This window comes from Chiloscyllium punctatum, chromosome 32 (assembly GCF_047496795.1).
Source record: "Chiloscyllium punctatum isolate Juve2018m chromosome 32, sChiPun1.3, whole genome shotgun sequence".
Lineage (NCBI taxonomy): Eukaryota > Metazoa > Chordata > Chondrichthyes > Orectolobiformes > Hemiscylliidae > Chiloscyllium > Chiloscyllium punctatum.
In genome coordinates, this window is record NC_092770.1 from 22,635,517 (window position 1) to 22,650,583 (window position 15,067).

The 15,067-nt window shown below is 43.6% G+C and overlaps 1 protein-coding gene across 4 annotated transcripts in view; it reads right to left on the reverse strand.

Annotated features, from left to right (window-relative positions):
- The window catches only part of LOC140457988 (SLIT-ROBO Rho GTPase-activating protein 1-like), a 289,838-nt gene that overhangs the window by 68,751 nt on the left and 206,020 nt on the right, over positions 1-15,067 (reverse strand). For all 4 annotated transcript variants that reach the window (XM_072551898.1, XM_072551900.1, XM_072551897.1 and 1 more), the window contains exons 6-8: positions 11,259-11,387; positions 5,691-5,912; positions 515-616 (exon numbers count right to left, since the gene is read on the reverse strand). In XM_072551898.1, the coding sequence (XP_072407999.1) occupies positions 515-616; positions 5,691-5,912; positions 11,259-11,387 (453 nt within the window). The remainder of the gene's footprint in view (positions 1-514; positions 617-5,690; positions 5,913-11,258; positions 11,388-15,067) is intronic.

Here is a 15,067-nt window from a genome sequence, read left to right on the forward strand (position 1 = left end):
GAGGTCAGAAAGTCTGAATGCAGACTTTTCCGACAATTTGGAACTCCAAGCCCCATGTGTGTATTTGCAAATCATGGCTTTAACAGAAGACATCTGGAAAATGAGGGTCCAAATGATAACTTAAGAGTTCCAGTCAAGTCCGACATGCTTAGAATCCACACAATTCAACAATGTAGAATATATTGCCCATTGTTCATAAATTTTCAGAAGAAGTTCCATACAAGAGACAACTTCCTTTGCTAAAATTGGCAACAATCAGAAAATCACAGCCCTACTCACAACAGATTTCTGGCCATTTCCCCACATGTCTTACATTAGCTCGAGATTGCAAAACATGCTGGAAGAGTTCCGAGTATTATCCTGCTTTTTTTTCAAGCAGCAGCTATTTCCACAAGAACAGATACACGAAGGGGAATTTCATTACTCATTGTTGGATTCCGTTTACTAAGGGACGTGAAGATCAAGATGCTGCAAAATGCATCGACGTTATCACCAATGCACTACAACAACATACCTCCTCGTTTTCAATCTTCAGGGTGGTCAGTCGGGATTGCAGCTGCTGATATCGAAGCATCAGCTCAGACTGCACGGGTTGCTGAGCGCTAACCTGGCAAACCTATTAATCAAAAATATCACCGTAAGCCTCCAAAAATACTGGTCAAACCATTGAAACGGAACTAAAGAGAGCAAGCGAGTTACACACCTTCCAAGCTGTCTGGGCCCTCTCTTCTGAAAACTCTAAATGATGTTCACTGCTGCTAATCATGACACTTGCCCATAGTCAGCAGGGCATAGCCTTGACTCTGATATTTGACCCAGTCTTCCCTGGAGTCCCCAGTCATCATAGCGATCCATGATCGTGCATTTTCCAATAGTGGATTATTCAGGATAGACCCAAACCTTCCGCTTTACCTTCTGGCTCGTGAGGGCGGCACGGTGGCTCAGCAGTTAGCACTGCTGCCTCACAGCGCCAGGGACTTGGGTTCAATTCCAGCCTCGGGTGACTGCCTGTGTGGAGTTTGCTCCAGTTTCCTCCCGCAGTTCAAAGATGTGCAGGTTCGGTGAACTGGCCATGGGATAGGATACGGAAGTGGGTCTGGCTGGGATGCTCTTCACAGGGGAGATGTGATCAATGGGCCGAATGGCCTGCTTCCACACTGTTGGGATTCTACGATCCTACCTATTTGAGCTCTGGTTAGTTCCAGTTAACTTAGTGCTGAGTACAGTGGTTAAAGAATGCCTTTGTTCCACACTGGACTGTGTATTCAGCAACAGAAACAATCAATCAATCTCCTGTACACCTGGCAAACATATATAAAAACTCTACCTTTGTGGTTTGCTTAATCAAAGCTCAATGTACAAAATTCACCCAGGGTTTGACAGGGTAGAATAGCAGAGCAGGCTCAAGGGACTGTGTACTTCCGCTCCTCGGAATAAGAGAAGGCCATTCAGCCCCTCAAGCATGTTCCGCCATTCAATGTATCATGGCTGATCTGTCGCCCAACTCCATATATCTGCCTTTGGCTCATACCCTTAATACCTTGGCTTCACAAAAAATGTATTTACCTCAGATTTAAATGTAACAATGGATCCAGAATCAACTGCTGTTTGTGGAAGAGAGTTCCGACACTCTACCACCCATTGCGTGTCGAAGTACTTCCTAACTTCTCTCCTGAATGGTCTGGCCCTAATTCTCGGACTACACCAGCAGGTTCCATAATCTCCAACCAGTGGAAATAGTTTCTCTTTATCAACCCTGTCTTTTTCTGTTGATATCTTGAAGACTTCAATAAGATTATTCCTTAACCTTTTAAATTTTAGAGAAATCAGGCCTAATTTGTATAATCTCTCCACAGAATCTAACCCCTCAATTCCAGATATCGTTCTTGTAAACCTCGTTATACTCCTTCCAAGGCCAATATATCCTACCTCAGGTGTGGTGTCTAGATTTGCTCACGGTATTCCAAGTGGGGTCTAACCAGGGTTTTGTATAACTACAGGCCGTATATCAAAGGAGAGATGTGCTGGCGTTGGAGGAGGTTTTCTAGAATGATCCAGGGGATAAAGGGCTTGACATACGAGGAGAAGTTGAGGACTTGTGGTCTGTACTCAATGGAGTCTAGGAGGAGTGGGGCATCTGACTGAAACTTATAGGATACTGAGATGCCTGGATAGAATGGTCGTGGAGACGTTTCCACGTGTAGGAGAGACTAGGACCAGGGGGGCACTGCCTGTGGGTGAAAGGGTGACCCTTTAGAACTTAGATAAGGAGGAATTTCTTCAGCCAGAGGTGATTGATCTGTGGAACTCATTACTGCAGAAGGCTGTGGAGGCCATGTTATTGAGTGTATTTAAGACAGAGATAGATAGGTTCTAGATTAATAAGGGGACCAAGGGTCATGGGAAGAAGGCAGGAGAGTGGACTTGAGAAATATATCAGCCATAATTGAAAAGTGAAGCAGACCTGATGGGCTGAATGGCCTATACTCCTATATCTTATGAACTTATGCAGCATAACTTCTGCATCCTTGTACTCACTTCCTCTCGATAAAAAGGCTAGCATTCCATGTGCTTCCTTGATTATTTGCTGCACCTATGTGACATTTTAAGGATATATGCACCTGAATCCCCAATTCTCTTTCAACATCATGGCACTTAACTTCACACAGTCTCGAAAATGCGGTTCATATTGCACATGTTCACATTTATGATAATGCTGATTGCTGCGTTCTCTGATACCTTATAAATAAACCATCATCGTTCTTGGTTACACTTTAAGCACCTTTTTTTAAAAATAGAAAACAGAGTTGTTCAATCATGCACAGAAGGCAAAAAACCCATTCCTAAAGTGCAAGTTTTGTAAAATATCCACGAACCTATTTTCACAACTAATGATCAGCACACTAACAATAAAAATGCAATTAGAACACAAATCAAATCATGACTCATTGAGTTTCAGAGCTGTCAGCATGGTTCAATTTATACTTTGTTCAGTTAAGCGCAAGTCAATTACATCCAGGCATGTTTGTCTTTAATATATAGTCTTTGTCCAGGTTCGACATTCACCAGTTTTAAAGTATTTATGTTCTCCTTTGAAGCTTGAAGATTCCTGGAAATAAGCTTTGGATTTATTTTCTAAGAAAAATTTAGGGTAACACTGAATATTGATGGGACACAACAGCAACTTTCAACATGCTAAAGAGACTAAAAATATAACATAAAAATGTTATTGCTCATCTTTGAAGATGTACATTCTTTAGACAGAAGCTGTCTCAATAAGGGCAGTACGATGGCTCAGTGGTTAGCAATGCTGCCTCACAGCACCAGGGTCCCAGGTTCGATTCCAGCCTTGGGCAACTGTCTGTGTGGAGTTTGCACATTCTCCCTGTGTCTTTGTGGGTTTCCTCTGGGTGCTCTGGTTTCCTCCCACAGCCCAAAGATGTACAGTGCAGGTGAATTGGCCATGCTAAATTCCCCACAGTGTTAGGTACATTAGTCAGAGGGAAATGGGTCTGGGTGGGTTAGTCTTCGGAGCGTCGGTGTGGACTAGTTGGGCCGGAGGGCCTGTTTCCACACTGTAGGGAATCTAATCCTATCATAACCACATTTAAGAAAAAAAATCTTACCACCTAAGCGTGTGTTGGTCCCCCCATTGGAGCCCAGCTTTCAGTTTAAACTGCTTCATTACGGAATTGGTCTAGGATTACCCTCGTCAGGGAATCTCACCCACTCACTGGGTTGGACTCAGACCATCACTGCAGGATGGTTGTAGGGTCACTCCAAAGTGAAGCCACTTCAAAGATACGCTATGCTTGTAGGGTCACTCCAAAGTGAAGCCACTTCAAAGATACGCTATGCTTATACAGTGAAGACTCTCACCATCGAATGATTACCACATCTTGACTGAGTGGTTTCTCTGCAAGAGCGATTTAGCTAGTTCCACTCTCCCGGCTTTTCCCTGTGCGAAGTTTGCATCTTTACATCTCCCTATATTTTTGATTGTGAACTGAAAGGGGAAAGGATCTGGTGATGTCAAAGGACGAATAGTTTGGAACCCCAGACAAATGTTCTGAGGACATGGGCTAAAATTCCACCAGATTTGAATTCAGTGAAAATCTGGAGGAAGTGGGGGTGAAGGTGTGGGGGAGAGAAGGCTCGTGGAGAGTGAAGGGAGTGTCCCTTCAGGGAAAGGGATCTGCCATCCTGGTTTGGCTAACATGTGACTCCAGACCCACAGTGACATGGCTGACTCTCAACTGCCCTCTGGGCAATTAGTAATGGGCAGTAAAAGCTAGCTGGTCAATGCCACACACACATCCTGTAAATGAATTTTAAAAAGAAAGCCCAGGGTTCCACAAACCTTTTTTAAACTGTTTTCTCAACCTGCCCTGCCATCTCCAACTTTCTGCACAAACTCAATGAAAAACAACAGGCAACTGGTCAGCTATGGCAAAAATGCAAGTTAAAAAAAAACCCGGCCTCATTCCTCGGACTGAGGTTGTGTGCGAGGTAATAGACTCAAGGTGACTGGAAAAAGAAAAATATTTTTAAAAACCAACACGTTAAAGTCTAGACTGTGTTTGAGTCAGAGATGAGAGCAAATTCGATAACAATGTTGAAAAGATTGAAGGTAAAGTTGGGGCAAGGCTGTGGGGAAAGAGCCTGATCCTCGGGACAACAGTTGGGTGGACATAGCTTGAGTAAACCCTTCCCATTTCTGGTTGGGCAACTCTGGAATTCATCGCATATTCTCGCACGGAATTCTGGTACCAGGGAACATGGTTTCCTGGGGAGCAGTTAAAATCGCTCATTCAATCCAGTGGGCAAGCTCCTAAAATGTGATTAACCTGAAGTTTGGCAAATGCACGCTTTTCCAGATATGTTTGGTGGATCTGAAGGGTAGACTATTCTGAGATTTATTGGACATGGATAACAAGAAAGTACAGGAGGAGGCCATTCAGCCTATTAAGTATGTAGATGTTCTCCCCTACCCCACCCCGTGCTCTTTCCCCACAGCCTTGCCCTAGCTTTACCTTCAATCTTTTCAACATTGTTATCGAATCTGCTCTCATCTCTGACTCAAACACCGTCTAGATTATAACGTGTTGCTTTTTAAAAATATTTTTCTTTTTCCAGTCTATTACCTCTGGATTTTTCCACCGATAACTACTTCTCCTTTACTGTAACGAAACTGTGAAGTACTGTGAGACATCCTGAGCTCACTAAAGGTGCGATACAAATAAAAATCTTTCCACCTGTATACTCCAGAACACTTCTGCCCTCTCAGGAGAATAATCCTAGCTTCACCTTTTTAAAAAAATTCCATCTGGTCAGATGTGTCATGACTGACCTCTGGAGCAGGTGGGGTTTGAACCGTGGCCTCCTGGGTCAGAGATAGGGACATTACTACACTACCGCAAGAGTCCTTTGCATCTCAAATGGTAGATGTGTTCCTAATAAACCTGTTCAGCAATGTTATGATACACCTCTGGAGTAGGTGGTGTTTGAACCGTGACCTCCTGGCTCAGAAGGAGGGACATGATCACTGCACCACACGAGCCCCTCAGATTCACCTTGTACATTACCTGATTCCTATTCAACAAGACGTTTTGGTTTCATGGCTACGCGGTCCACAGACAAGCAGAGAGCGATACTATTAACTGTAACAGAGCTCAGTGTTCTGGGCCTACCTCATCTCCCATGTGTGGCTGGAAGTCGAATTTCACCGGTGGACAGAATGCTGTGTGATACATCTCCATAAACCGCTGCTTGTCACTGCGAGGATCCAAATTATCAACAGCGTTCTCGATGATGTCCAGGCCTTCATGCCTGGATGTTTCCAGGTTGTATTCAGCAGATAGGAATGTCCTCAGAGCTCTGTTTAGACTTGCATGGTACCCCAGATCACAGCACTAGCACAGCAATAAAGTGAGAAAGAGAAAGGCACCGTTAACAAGAACAACACAGCACAAGAACAGGCCCTTTGGCCCTCCAAACCTGTACCGACACACTTTGCCCTTTCCATACTAAAACCACTTCAACTCCTGGCATGGGTAGCTGAAGACAAATTACTCAGTACTGCAGCATCGAAAACCTCTCCTTCAACTCGAGCAAGTTTCTTTAAAAAATGTCAACCATGCTTAGCAAAGAGGGAAAATGTGGAAAAACGAGAGCTATTTATAAAAGGCTATTTAATACAATCAACCAACTTATTTCTCTGATGTCACAAAGCAGCTTGCAAGTCGCAGTTATTTAAAAAAGGTTGGAAACCTCTTGTTGATAATAAATACTCAGTGTTAAGAATCCAACAAAGCTTTGAACCAGATGTTGCACAAAAGGCTATCTATACTTTCACAGAAATACCAGAACCAGTCCATGCTTTTCCCTAATTATTATATGGGGAGGGGAGCATGCACAAATGGTGAAGAATTAGGACAAGGTTTGGAAACTTTGCTTCTGAATTCTATTATAGAAAATTGAGAGCAGCAGATGATTGAAAAATGTAGCGAGTGTAAAATGTAGCAGGAATGCAGGCTCTAAACATTTACCCCAATGCACTCAATAAATCTTAATTTTGCACTCCTTCAGACAGTTCTTTGAAGGTTTTGTTTAAAACCAAATGAGACTTTTGGTGAACATCAACGGCTTTTCATCATCCATCATGAGGTCCAGTTTCTCTGCTCATCTTCCATCGTTTCCCTTTGGAATCTTGCTTATCCCGCCACTGTTAATCTCACAAAGGATAGCAACTGGCCCCATGGCAACGTTTGCACTCCCTTTGTACCATCTCCCAATCTTTTCTCATCGAAGCCAACCACTGTAACAAAATGTCTCCAAGATGGCGATGGAGTTGGACTCCTGAGCTGGAGCTCAACTACCATTTACGTTTTTTTTTTCTTTTTCTCTCTCTCTTATCATGTTTTGTTTCCTTTATTTTTACCTCCCGTCTTCGGATGACATTGGTGACCTCCAGGATGAAAGCCAGTGTGACACCGAGACCCCCAGCCTCAGCGCCTATCCGGATCCACGACCTCTGCGTAAACTCCTGGCCTCAGCACTCACCCAGGCTCCCCCTGGCCTCAGTATGGACTCCTGGTCTCCATGCTCATCTGCATCCCCGGCCTCAGCGCTCACATGGTCTCTCCCGGTCTCGAGGTGAAGCTTGATGCAGTCTGGGTTTGAAGGGCTGTAATTCCGAACTCTTATTTCTCTACTTTTCTAATTTATCACTGGACTCTTTATTTTTCTATTTTTGTTCCCCTAAGAATTTGTACCTAGCAACCTAGGTCCCCAAGATGGCCCCACAAGTGGCGACTTGTAAACTTTTCACTGTATTCATGTGAGTACATGTGACAATCAAGCTAATTCTTAGAATTCTAACTCTATTCCCTTATCCCTCATGTACATGACTAGCCTCCTCTTGAGTGCATCAATACTATTTACTTTAACCACTCTGTGGTAACATGTTCCACATTCCCCATTACTGGAACTTGTTCTGAATTCCCTGTTGGGTTTCTTGGTGACTATCCCATATTGATGACCTGTGGTTATGCTCTTTCCCACAAGAGGAAGCATTCTCTCTATATTATTCATGCCATCAAAATCTTCCATAATCTTAAGTACCTCTGTCAGGTCACTGCTCAGCTTTCTTCTTTCAAGGCAGAAGAGAGCCAGCCTTTTATGTTCCCTCTGGGGTGGCACAGTGGTTAGCACTGCTGCCTCACAGCGCAAGGGTCCCAGGTTCAATTCCTGCCTTGGGCAACTGTCTGTGTGGAGTTTGCACATTCTGTTTTTTGTCCTCTTTTTTTTCTCCCCTCTTTCCTTATCTCCACTCCTGAAAAGGCATCGATGATGAAGAGTTGAGCCAGCATGGATTCCCAGCCTCCTCCAGTGAATCCGAGCACAAACTCCATGCTTTACAGTGACTGTAATGCTGGATTTCACCTTTATTTCATTATTTTTCTAATTTATACCTAAGATTTTGTGTCTGGGTATCTTTGTATCTAAGATGGGGCCAGAAAAGGTGACACTTTTCGCTGTACTCAGGTGTCCCTGATACTTGGGTACCAAGTGACAATCAACCCGATTCTAATGGATTTAAATTCCACCATCTGCCATGGCAGGATTTGAACCTGGATCTTGAACATTAACTGAATTTTTGGATTAATACTCCTGCGATAAAGACACTGCAGCACTCTCTCAGTTCTACACTGTGAGCACCAACCTAGAATTCAAGACTCCAGTCTCTGGGGAAGAGGGACTGGTTCACAGAATGAATTGGTATTGGAAATCGGGTATAGTGACATTCAGCTCCCCTGCTTCCCTACTCCTTTAAAAGCTGCCCTTTTCCAATAGGGAAACTGATTTTGTCATTCATTACTTCTAAGTCGACTGTTCTGAACATGGGTAGATTACAACTCGTCCCACTAATAGATGATTTGCCATTGTTATGTTTCCAACCACCTTGACTGGGCACTAGGAACTTTGGCTCGAAAGACAATTATCAAATTAAAGTTACAGCTCAGAATAGCTGCTGAGTGAAAAAATAAACCTGTGCACATCAGCAACTCGGAACCAATCTAAAAGACAGATCTGGACCAGAGCTATTTGGAGACAGTGCCACGTGTTCGAAAGGGCTTCACAATATTCTGTCACTTGAAGCTGAGTAGCAGCAGGTAATTCATCAAGATTTTGCACCAGGCTGCAAGTTATTTCATTTTTTAAAAAGATACGTACATTTAATTTTGACACTGAGGGGAGCTGAATGTCACTATACCCGATGTCCAATACCGATTCATTCTGTGAACCGGTCCCTCTTCCCCAGGGACTACAGTCTTGAATTCTAGGTTGACGCACACAGTGTATGCCTGCAGTGTCATTGCTTGGATGTCAAGATTTGGAGATGCTGTACAAAAGTTAAAAAAAATCACACAACACCAGGTTATAGTCCAACAGGTTTAATTGGAAGCACTAGCTTTCGGAGCACTGCTCCTTCATCGGGTGGTTGTGGAGGAGCAGCGCTCTGAAAGCTAGTGCTTCCAATTAAACCTGTTAGACTATAACCCAGTGTTGTGTGATATTTAACATTGCTTGGATGAGATGTTAAAAACAGGTGAGGGTGCAAAACGTGGAACTGTGTTGAAGAGATACACAAGCTTCTTTCTTTATCTAATTTCTTTACTTTTCTACTTCTGTAACTAAGATTTTGTACCTAGGTATTTTATACCTAAGCTGGTGGGTTATGTGGTGACATCATACTCTTGTACCCCACACTTGAGTATACGTGACAAGAAAACCAAAATCTAAAATAAATCTAAGCTGCTGAATTCCCTCGCTACACTTCTCTGCCTCTCCTTTAGTTTCCACTTTTAAAATATTGCTTACTAACTGCCTGCTTACCAATGCTAATGGTTTGGTGGAAATTACATTTGCTTAGTTCATTAAAAATCAATGACTTAATGGCAAAAATGGCGTCATGTGGCCGAGAGCCTTTTATTTGCCGTGGGTTTGCTCTTACATTAAAGGTGCTATATCAATACAAATTGTTACTTTATTGAAATCTTTCTTCCTCAGGTAAAACTAAGAGACACTACAATTAGCATTGGTGTAGTATAAGGTGTTAACTCTGATTGAGATATGATAATGAGATAGTCCATATCACAAGAAATTATTAATATCACATGACCTTGCCCTTTTTAACAATCCTCTGGGATAATGAAACCATAGTAAGATTTTTCTGAAATAAAATTAACATTTTCCATATCACAGAAAATATTCTTTAATATAACCTTCTTTCACAGTACGACAGGGACAAGAATATTACAATATGCAATTCTGAGCAATGGTGCCAAATATTTCAATGCACCTGATGTACAGCAATATTGACCTTCATGGGGTTTCAATCACTGTATATTGTTTCACTTGTGTTGGTGCAACATGTTCAACAGGCAAACTGAATGGGAAGCAAAGCCGCTTTGAAGTTCAAAATAAACTCTCTCAATAGAAGGAACAAAACCAACACAAAAGCAAATCAAGAGACATTCAGCACATCTTTAAAGCACTGTGGGTGGGATTACCAGCTCACCCACAGACTCACACCATAAACACGCACGCTGAAGGTGGCAGTCATGTGGGCGAGGTACCAGAACTTGTGTGAACACGAGGGAGTGGAAGGTTCGGAGAAAAAAGAAAACAGGGAATCGGAAGCTTTTGCAGTTTTCACAACAGACAGGCAGGAGGCTGGAGGAACACAGCAAGCCAGGCAGCATCAGGAGGGGGAGAAGACCAACATTTTCACAGCTGTCCCGTGCTGCAGGAGTGTAGCCAGTCAGTTGAGGTTACAATCAGATCAACCATGATCTTATTGAATGGGGGAGCAGGCTCGAAGGGCCAAACGGCCTACTCTTGTTTGCACAGAATAAAGAACGGGGGTTTTGTGGGGGGGGGGGGGGGGGGTTGGATTTATCTTAAAATCAGAGCTGGGCTATTTCGACACAGCATCAAGAAGCAGTGGAGGAGTGGAAATATGGAAGTTTGTTTTTCCCTGCTTCCATCTCCACAAAGCTGTGGAACGCTCAGGTAAATTGAAGCCCATAAGACTCCAAATTATGAACAACTTGTGCTCATTGAGTCTCAGTAACATCATGAAGCACTTTGTAGGTGGACTATAAAACAACATTCACCTGTCCAGGCTCTCTTGTAAGGAACGGTCACTTTCTCAAGGCACATTGCTAACTCACACTTGGCTGGTCACCTTGGCTCCTTCAGCCACCCTCAATCCCCATTGCCTTCCCCTACTCTCCAGGGCACCTTCTCCCACCTTCCATCCCCGATCTTTTCCCACCCCTCCTTCCAGGAACAGAGGCCCTGAAGAGGAACATACAAGACCAAGAGGTGCAGAAAAAGACCCCATGAACTGTCCTGAGCGAAATCATGTTGTACTATGTCTAGACCTCTCATGGTTCTGATACTTTAGACGCTCATTTTGATTGGAAGACCTTGGATCTTCATCAGCCCAAAGTGTCTGCAATCCAAAGCAGGAATAACCTGCTCATTATTAAGTTACAAGATCATTCTTATTAAGTCCAGAGAATAAAACTGCTTAGAAGAAGATTTGCAGATTCTGGTCATGTATTTTAAGATTCAGTCAAGATTTACTAACAATGGTAATACATCTGCGTTGGAAAAGACTCAAAATATATTGTAGTCCTCATGTAAATAACCGCTGAGTCTTTAAACTCTCCCTTCTATGTACTTACATCAATCACGTCAGAAAGGTCATGGATGTAATATTTGAAAACGGAGTTGTTGCTCGCCTCTAATGTCAATAGGTACTCGTTTCGGGCCTTGATGGACTTCAGCTTATTCTCAGAGTATTTGGCTTGACGCTATCCCAAACACAAGAGAACAATGGGTTAACAGATGGACTCAAATCTTAATACATGGTTCATTTTTCAAAGACAAACATATGTCCAAGATTCACATGTGACAAAACTGGACACAGAAACCGCTCAGTACAGCAATTAGATGCTAAAGGGGCTAGTCTTTCAGATACGCACACTCCTAGTGGATACCCTCACCTGGAACGAGACACATTGAGAGCAGTACCCTCGATCCACGGCCCGAGAGTGAGGCTTCAGTTGGCAATGAACACTTGGCAAAATGGATCAGCAAGGTCAGATCCAGGTGTAATGTCTCCAGTGTGCAACATCCACTCTACATCATGGCTAAAGTTTAACATCATGGTTTTCAACCTTCTGTCCTAGAAATGTAGCCCTCTTGGTATTGAGTGCAATCAACCATCAAGCATCTGCACGCCTCTGGGATATAGAATGTGAAGGATGTGCAAATGCCTGAGTCATGGGGTTGCGCAGGAACGAATGAGAGTTCTTGAAAAGTATGGCTTTAGCCCCCCAGCAGCAACCCCCACAGCCCCACAGCCCCACAAGGCAGGTCTCCTTCGCTTGTGGAGCCCATGCAGTTGAAGCTTATTCTGAGGAATTGGAGAGAGAAGAAATTACCAGGAGCTGGTTGGGGGGGGGGGTGAGGTGGGGAATATGGTCATTAAAGGAATCAAACACAAGGAGGAGGACTTTAAACCTGTTGGTGGAGACAGAGGGAAGAGAAGCAAGCAGAGATTATCAAGGACAAGGGGCTTGTTGAAGATGAGGTGACAAGGGCAAAAGTAGATAGGGACATTTTCACAAGGAAGGAGTTGATAAAGGATGCATCCAAATGCAGTGGGAGAGTAGCTGAAGTGCGGAAGTCATTTGTGACATCAGTTAGCATGGGCCAGGTCTTAGTAAAGGAAGTTTAGGTGGTTCTTCTGGACAAGTTGAGCTTAGATGGATCATGATGGGAGTTAGAAACAAGGGGAAGAAACAGTTCAGTGCTCGATCAAAGTGGGAGGTGGGAACGTGAGGTGGGTTCAACTTGGTGGACAAGGGGGAAACATAAGAGCCCATGGACTGGACAATTGGTGAGAAAAAGCTTCTGGGTACCTTGCAATAGAAAGCAGAATTGGAAGTTTTAGAAAGAACACTGTATTTACAGTGATAACATGTTGGGCCAAGCCTGTCACAGAATACAAGCTTCAATGTTTTGTGTCAGCAACAGGAATGTTGTGGGAAATAGGGGAAAGTCAAATGCAGACTCCTTTTGTACTGGCAGGAATACTGGACTAATGTGGGCAAGCAGGAGGAGAAATTTAAACCAGGCCCATCCTAATTAACTGAAGAAGAGGTTGGGGGGGGGGTGAATGGAGTGTCTTGGACAACAATGTTGGTGTAGGCCTGAAGCCTAGCTATTTCCAGCTCTTTAGGAAGAGTTTCATCCACAACACAGCTCAACAGATGAGGAATGTGGGGTTCTTTCCTTTGTTTTTTAAAATTCATTCATTCACGGGATGAGCTCGTTGGCTAGGCCAACATTTATTGCCCATCCCTAATTGCCCCGAGGGCAGTTCAGAGTCACCCACCTTGCTGTGGGTCTGGCATCACATGTAGGCCAGACCAGCTAAAGTATGGCAGGTTTCCTTCCCTAAAGGATGCTCGTGAACCAGTTTGTTTTTCCTGACAATTGACAATAGTTTCATGGTCACCATCAGACTCTTAATTCCATATTTTTATTGAATTCAAATTCCATCATCTGCTGTGGGATTCAAACCTGGCTCTGGATTAACAGTCCAGTGATAAGACCACTAGGGGGAGAAATATATACTCAATATATTACTCAAATTTTCACTCAAATTACAAAAACCTGTGATGACTCTCCATCCAGCAGTGAAAAATATTTATGTTGTTCGAACGAACTTCAGTGTTAATGGGTAATTCAGACCCCTATACAGAATCATACAATTATTATGGTGCAGAAGAGGCCATTTGACCCTGTGTTTACACCAGCTTGTTAGCTGGACATCATTACTAGTGCCAATCGCATGCTTTTTTCTCATTGTTTTGCACACCATTTCTATTCAAATAATCATTCAATACCTCAGATTGTATCTGCTTCCACACTTCCAGGCAATGCATTCCACACCCTAACTACTCACTGAGTGAGAAAGTTTTTCCTCACTTCATCCTTGTTTCTTTTGCAGATCACTTTCAATTTGTACTCTCTTGTTCGTGCTACTTTTCCTGAGGGAATCTATTCTGTCCAGTTTCTACCAATCTACTCTGTCCAGTCTGCTTATGATTTTTGAAAATCCTCTATCAGATCTGCTCATAGCCTTGTTCTCTCCAAGGTCCCAACTTCTTCAACCTATCCTCAATCCCGTAAACCCCTCCTGCACGCTCGCCATTATTCCTACAATGTGGCGCCCAGAAGTCTACACAACTCCCACTGAGGCCTAACAAGCCTCTAATACAATAGACAATAGACAATAGATGCAGGAGTAGGCCATTCTGCCCTTCGAGCCTGCACCGCCATTCAATATGATCATGGCTGATCATTCCTAATCAGTATCCTGTTCCAGCCTTATCTCCATACCCCTTGACTCCACTATCTTTAAGAGCTCTATCCAATTCTTTCTTAAATGAATCCAGAGACTGGGCCTCCACTGCCCTCTGGGGCAGAGCATTCCACACAGCCACCACTCTCTGGGTGAAGTAGTTTCTCCTCATCTCTGTCCTAAATGGTCTACCCCGTATTTTTAAGTTGTGTCCTCTGGTTCGGCATTCCCCCATCAACGGAAATATGTTCCCTCCTGCCAGAGTGTCCAGTCCTTTCATAATCCTATACGTTTCAATCAGATCCCCTCTCAGTCTTCTAAACTCAAGGGTATACAAGCCCAGTTGCTTCAGTCTTTCTGTGTAAGGCAATCCTGCCATTCCAGGAATTGACCTCGTGAACCTACGCTGCACTCCCTCAATAGCCAGAATGTCTTTCCTCAAATTTGGAGACCAGAACTGTACACAGTACTCCAGGTGTGGTCTCACCAGGGCCCTGTACAGCTGCAGAAGCACCTCTTTGCTTCTATACTCAATCCCTCTTGTTATGAAGGCCAGCATGCAAGTTCAACAACACCTCCTTGCTTCGCCACTCAAATGTCACAAATGGAGAATGTTGTTATTGGAACCAGGTGGATCTTGTTGACAAGATTGGGGTTGTTAGCGTGGGCCAAACAGGAAGCCCTGGCTGACCGATATAACCAGGAGATGGGGAGATGATGGGTGGCCTGGTGGTACTATCGCTGCACTGGTAGACCAGAGATAAAGGTAATATCCTGGGGATTTGGATTCAAATCCTGCTACGGAAGATTGCAGACATTTTGCGCTTGAAGGGAAGGTCACTAGCCACTTGGGTGTCTTTTCTTCCTGGTGGTGGAATATGAATAAAGTTTTCTGCACTCAATGTTTCTTCACTGTGTCCTGCACACGACATGGGTGCTGGAGAGAAATTAGCATTACTGCTGTTTGGCAGTAGTGCGGGGAGGGGATATAAAAAGAACGAAAAAAACCCAAAAGAAATGCAACCAGGAGATGACAATCTCAGAAAATAAATAACCAGGAGATTCAGAATCTCCTCAGTTCAGGGACTGACTCTGAGCTGGCTGGCCACAGCCAATGTA